The sequence below is a fragment of the Otolemur garnettii genome, unplaced genomic scaffold, assembly GCF_000181295.1.
Source record: "Otolemur garnettii isolate 467f Iridium unplaced genomic scaffold, OtoGar3 scaffold00001, whole genome shotgun sequence".
NCBI lineage: Eukaryota > Metazoa > Chordata > Mammalia > Primates > Galagidae > Otolemur > Otolemur garnettii.
In genome coordinates this window covers 4970876-4977931 of record NW_003852396.1, presented here as the reverse complement: position 1 = coordinate 4977931, position 7056 = coordinate 4970876, and the positions used below count along the sequence as shown (strand labels likewise).

At 37.9% G+C, this 7056-nt stretch overlaps 1 protein-coding gene across 1 annotated transcript in view; it reads right to left on the bottom strand.

Annotated features, from left to right (window-relative positions):
* The window catches only part of CNTN5 (contactin 5), a 516137-nt gene that overhangs the window by 417174 nt on the left and 91907 nt on the right, over window positions 1-7056 (bottom strand). Inside the window, exon 4 of the mRNA XM_012801575.1 lies at window positions 4181-4276. Coding sequence (XP_012657029.1) covers window positions 4181-4208 — 28 coding nt within the window. The 5' untranslated portion in view covers window positions 4209-4276. The remainder of the gene's footprint in view (window positions 1-4180; window positions 4277-7056) is intronic.

The following is a 7056-nucleotide window of genomic DNA, read 5'->3' as shown; positions in this document are numbered from 1 at the left end:
TGAATATTTGTGCCCCCCCCCAATTCATATGTTGAAATCCTAACTCCCAAAGTCAAGGTATTAAGAAGTGGGTCCTTTGGTAGGTGATCAAGTCCTGAGAGTGGAACCCTCACACGTGAGATTATAAATGAAGCCTCCAAGAGATCTCTGCCCCTTCCACCACTGAGGACAGAGTGAGAACATGTTGTCTAGGAAGCAAAAAATGAGGCCTCATCAATAGAATTGCTGGTGGTGTGCGCATAGAGTGTAGAGAAAGTAAGACATGAGGAATGATTCTAAGGCTTGATGCATGGTCAGGAATCAAATGTCTACCCTTTCTGATCCTATTCCAGACCTCATCTGACAAATGGTTTGCCTGTTCCACTTCAATGTCAAGAGATGCCAGACTGTTTTTTTCTTGTTGCGTTCTACAATGCCCTCACCTTTCTTGGGAATTGCATAAAATGAAAATACATATAACATGAATCGTTATGGCTTCTAGGAATAATTTTCCAAGTGATCTGAAGTGAGGATTTATTAATGAAAGAAGACAAAGCACTGACATTTGGGGGACTATAATGAGAGTTTGAGGAGATGAGACAAATCTTCAAAGGAGGCTATGAATTGAGAGAAGAGGAGAACCAAGAGCATGCAATCTTTTAAGTTAAATGAAGAAAAGTGTTTGATGGAGAAAGAAGTGAACAACATGAGAACTGAAAATCAACCAAATCTTCATCAACTTAGAAGTGAATTCACAACATGATGTGTCCTTAAAACAAAATACCATTCATCAATATACAGTGAGAAACTACTGATACATGACGCTACCTACATAAATCTCAGACAGGTTCTACTAAGTAAAGAGAGAAAGCCAAAGACACATACACACACACATGAACACACATAGCTTGTCCACTGTATTATTCCTTTAAAATGAGCTATCAAGAAAAGGTGAAATTATGTAGACAGAAACGAGAGCAGTAATTGCCTTGGGACATGAAGGAGGCAAGAGGGAGAGGGGTTGAGTGACTTTGAAATGATGGAAGTGTCCTCAGGTTCAATTTTGGTGATAAAGATATGATTGTATAAATTTATTGTAACTCACTGAATCGCACACTTAAATCTTTGAAATTTATGGATTACAAATTGCAACTGAATAAATCTGTTAGAGAGCAATTAGAGGCGGGAGGGCACTCACACACATAGGGAGAAAGAGTGGTAGGGAGACTGGATAGAGGAATGGAATTGGATAGAGAATGTCTACACAAAGCTTTTGAAGAGTTTTGCTTACAGGAGATTGGAAAAATGAGGTAGTATCTGAAAAAGGACGTGTGTCAGGGAAGTTTTCCAATGTTTCATTTTTAGATGGAGGAAAGAATAACAAGTCTGTGTGCAAATGGGACTAATCCAGAAAAGTAAACCATTTGTGGTAAAAATGCAGAGGAGAGAAGGAGAATTGTTTAAAAGACTTGCATATGTGGGCAAAAAAGGATGAACTAAACTAACAAATTAAGGGACTAGTCTTAGGAGTGCTTATACTATAGTAGGCTAAAAAGCGGGAAGTTAGAGTGCATAGCTGCAGATGCTAATGGGTGTGTGATGATGATAAGAGCTTTGGAATTTATCTTCTGCTTTCCTTTTCACAATGGAATAGGAGGCGTAGTTATCAGCAGAGAGAGAAGAGGGAAAGCCACATTGGAAACTTAGGGTGAGTTTCAAGTTCATGGTGTGGATTTTAAATTGAGATCAGTCTAGTAACTTGTTTTGTTTTGTTGTGTGTGTGTGGTTTCTTTTTTTTTTTTTCTGGGGTGGAGTTTTGGTTGTTTTTACAGTCATCTAAGCTGAATAGGTTCAAGAATGCATAGACTAAGAGTTGGCTACACAGGAATAGGTTTTTTCCAAGTGTCAAATTTCCAAGTGATGGAGCAAAAGGAGGATGAGGAAATCGATGCTGTATGGGAGAAAATGATGATGATGATGGAAGGAGAAAAGTGAGAATCCAAGGCAGGAAAGTAGAGTGAAGACTACTTAGGATCAATGGCTTGTCAATTTCCGTGAGATTAAAAAACTCCTAGACTCAGGGCACGACCAGGAGTGAGCAAAGGACAGAGCTACTGGTCATGGACTAGGTGCTTGTAAGTGTGGCAATGCAGAGGTCGAAGCTGTTGGTAAAGCAGATTGCGTGGCCTCGATCAAGTGGCTGAGGTTGTTTGTAAAACAAGATGGTTGAGACGTCATCTTACTTTGCATATATTGGAGCCAATATATGAGACATCACGTTATCATTTATCTAATCAGTTGTGAATACATGTTCTTCTCTCACGTTTATCATATCACGTACATAAATTGTTGTACTATATGTGTCAGAAATATTCTCTGTATAGTTTCCTCAGCTAATTGAACAATTTATCTGTGTGTAATCTTGCAGCTTTGCTTTTGATATCATGCTCTCCTTTTTCACTTTTTTAAACATATGTTCTAACAGCTTTTCAATCTGGATTATATCTCAGAAAATCTAGCTTGTTTCCACAAGGGTCATTCCATGTGGCCAGCTCCTGTCCACTGTGCTCATGGACTCACTCACCCTTTCTAGAGCACGTGTTTTCTTCTCCTCCTCCTCTTCCTCCTTCCTTTTTGTAATCTCTAATACTTTATCCAATATGACCCTTTGAACTAAGTCTGTGTAATACCCAACATTAAACATAACTTACTGAATGCTGTAGGATATCTCTAATCATGCTATAAATTTTTGTCATATCCATGAAAACAGTTAAAACACATGCTGCCTTGAAGGAAAGCAGATCTGATCAGATGTAGGCAAGAAAGTCCTGAACCGCTCACAGAAGGATCCGAGGAACTGAATTGACTTACAGAAATTGGGTAGACGTAACTCAGAAAGTATTCATAATTATGAATAAAATGTTTTCAAAATTATTTCTCAGTTAAAATGTAGTGTACCTTCCTTTCAATTAAATACAAATTTACAGGGGTCAGTTAAAGGGAAAAACCTGAAGAAATTGATTTTGGTCCTTTTGTTATATTTGTTAAGAATTACAGGGTGGTGGGCGGCACCTGTGGCTCAAAGGAGTACAGCGCTGGCCCCATATACCAGAGGTGACGGAGTCAAACCCAGCCCTGGCCAAAAACAGCAAAAAAAAAAAAAAAAAAAAAAAGCTTTGGGTGCCTGTGGCTCAAAGGAGAAGGATGCTGGCCCCATATGCGGAGGTGGTAGGTTTAAACGCAGCCCCAGCCAAAAACTGCAAAAAAAAAAGAATTATATACAATAAAACTAAGTTGGGCTCCATTGATAATATAATGTAGAAACATATATGAAAGCCATGTGAAATAAAGAAAAAAAGATTGAAATATCAGCATCTTGCATTCTCTTTTTTCCAGTTGTTAGGAAAGTTCTTTCTTTCCTATTTGGTGCCTTCTTTCTCTTTCTCTGTCTCCCTCAATCTCTCTCTAATTGATAAGTGAGAGAGATAATTGATGCTGGCCACTCTTAAATTGTATCACAGAAAAACTATACTGAGGTACAAAGAGGTTCTCATCTCAAATTATAGGCCTTAAAATGAATATAATTAGCTGTGAGTTGGCAAAAGGGCCTATAATTAATATGAGTACAGTTTACTATTCTGTTTTCCCCAAACTCCACCAAGTACTTACCTATCATCATGACTGATACAGGCAAGAGCTCAAGTAGCGAAAGTGTAATTAGTAAATTATAGCTTGGTTTGAAACTCAGAAAGCATTTCTTAGTAGTTTTTATTCCAGCGTGGCAAACAGCACCATAAACAACCAAGTCCCCAGCTTATCTTCTCTAACAAGGTGCACATTGGTATTCAGTTAGCTCAACTCTGACACTCCAGACAGTTCTGAAAGGTTCTCATTCTCTCAGTTTATCACTTCCCTTGTGCCCCAGGCAATGTATTCCTCCCCCTTCCTCCCCCCTGTGGGCAGAGGCATAACCATGGCAGTCAACAGGTAGAACAGCAAAGAAACAATCTTATCATAAGAGTTCAGTCTCCTGTCCAACCGTGTTTCAGTACAGGATCTTTAATTACCCATCTGCTATGCTGGTACTGTCAAGAAAACCATGCACATTTCACCTGCAATGTTCTCCTATTAAGACACCGTCTAAAGGAATGAACACAGAGCAAAAGGCAGCAGCAGCAAGATAGAACGGGACCCACCATACCTGGCGAATGAGGCGGAGGAGAGCACATCAGAACAACCCCCTGGCCTTCCCTCACAGAGACTGCACTTCTGGTCCGGCCACTAAAATTTCCCAGATCTGTCAACATAACACAGCATTTAGATGAAGACAAAAAGGAATTTAGAGAATTACTATTATTTTAACTTGTGATTGCTTTTTTATCAATATCCTGACAAAAGTTCCTTTTGTTTATTAAGCAGTGAGAGGAAGGCCTTGAAAATAGACCTTTTCCATCCCATTCTAAATACCACAATTTAAATAATTCTATACCATCCACAGAGCTGCCGCATTCTTTATTTCAACTTAGAGTGCATACAAGTTAGTTGCTGGTGTAGGAAGAAACTAGACAATATGGCATTTTTAACACATTAAGTAGTTGCTTTATTTCTTTATATTGCCTACCAATATTGATCTTTTTACGATAAATAAAGTCCATTCTTTCATGGTGGGAAGAGAAACAGAAGTGGTTGGGGGGTCTGGTGTCCAGCCTGCCTCTGCATTACACGTCGTGCTAAGCACAGCTGTCAAGCCAAACCTGCATTTGCCAAATTAGGGGGACTGGTGTGCTCTGACTACACATAATAAGGACATACGGGGTTCTTTTTCTATTAATGTGAATGAGACAACCCTGCTACTTTTATTTTACAGAGTTCTAGAAAAAACTCTATGAATTGATTAGCCTCATTTATTTTGATTAAACTGAGAGCATTACAGCTATTGGAACAGTCACTTCCAAGTGTGAGGGAATCTAGCATTGGAGTCCACCTGCCTTCCCTTAAATTATGTTGCATGCGCATGATGTAAAAAGACTTTCTTGAAAAGAAAATGGCTCAGAAGTGAATAATGTGTAACTTTATTTGTATTCCTATTATTGCTTATTAATCTATTCATATCTTGGTACATACACCCTTTCTCTTTTCGTGGGCTAAGTTTATCAATGACACAGTTTTTACATAGTTCCTTAGAGATGATAGGAATTCAGTATTTTTATAAACAAACATTCTGCTCTGAATTCCGTCTGTAGAATCATGTTTCCACTGTCAGAAATGCTCTGTGAAAATGTTCTGCCATGACTTTCATTAGGCACAGATTATAAAAGAGATTTTTTGGAATATTTGAATGATATCATGCTAAAATGGTATGCTTCAGAGCGAGACAAGGTAAACTTCAAATTTACTGTTTATTAATATCACCAATGAAATTAAACAATTGAGAACATGGGCTAGATATATATGACAGAGATAAATCACTAGTCTAACATTCTAAGAGGAATCTTATACATTACATTTTCTGAGATGAGTAATGATTTACATATTTGGCGAATTTTAACCAAACTTTCCTAAACATATTATGAGAGGTTAATGAATGAGACATGACAGCACATAGTCAGAGAGGAATTTATTATTGGAGAAAGTGCTTAGGATGTTAGACGTAATTCTTGGTTTCAGTTTGAACATTTAAGCTTTTCACAAAAGAACTAGACTAAAAACAAAAAGAATTCCAGAGGCAGGACACAGTTATAAGATGGACTTTACCTAACAAATGCAATCAGTATAACCTAATCTTTTTATACCCTTAATGATTCTAAACAATAGTTAAAAAAAAGAATAATTCCAGGTCTGTATTTCTTGGGGGGTGAATTTATTATTTAAAATGTAGGCACACTAACTTCTATAGTAATAATCAAATGTATTCAATTTATAATTATAACTCCAAAGCTTGTTCCTCCCCTCTCCAGTGCTGAGTATTATGCTCACCTCTTTTATAACTTCATAGATATAACACAACATGCGCATTTGTATGTGTGAGAAAAACAAATCTATGCAATTCACGGCTTTAAACGCATGTGTGTTGATCCCTCGGATTAGAGGCAATCTTCACTCAGCACACGCTCTCAATGTGCAAACACAGCAAGGCGAGGTTTCTACACCGACTTCCTCTCCTCCTAAACGCACAACACAGATACAGTGAGCCGTGGTCGCAGTGGGGCTGTAATATCTCTTCGGGGACTCTGCGGCCTCACCTTCCTTTTCATCTTCTGGACATCAATTTATTTTAACTGAATTTCTTAAGTGGTTTCTAAAAGCATGTATCTAGTTCAATACAGCTACTACAAGTTTATATTATGCTTAATATTACATTTTAAATCAGTGTATTGCATTTAAAGGATTATTTCAATAGAGAAAAAAAAGACCTAAATGAATACCTATTGCTGAAGAAGTAAAGCACAGTCGTGACCCAGATATTAGACACAAAAATAGAAAAGAAAACTATGGAATAATTATGACCTGAATTGTGTTTTGAGATCACAATGACCCAAAAGAGAACACTTCGCTGTAATTGCTGTTAATACAATTACCATTCAACATTTCATCATAGAATCATCTCTGTGTCATTATTTTCTGGGAAGCATAGCACTAACAGTACAGAGATAACCGTATTTTTTTTCAATTGTGAATAGATGTTTTTCTTCTTTCTTAAAAACATACAAACAAATACTAAATAAAAGTGTGCACTTTCATGGAAAGTGGGCATTTCTCACTTAACTCCTTTCTCCTATAAAATAAAAGTGAAACCTTAAGATACATGATATAACATGTTTTTTGCACCAGGAAAGACTCTGGCTTATCTAAGGCAGAATGATTTATGTAAAAAAATTCTTTGAAAAATTCTTTGGGTGGTGCCCGTGGCTCAATGGGTAGGGCGCCGACCCCATATACTGAGGGTGGCAGGTTCAAACCTGACCCTGGCCAAACTGCCACAGAAAAATAGCCAGACGTTGTGGTGGATGCCTGTGGTCCCAGCTACTCAGGAGGCTGAGGCGGGAGAATCACCTAAGCCCAGGAGCTGGAGGTTGC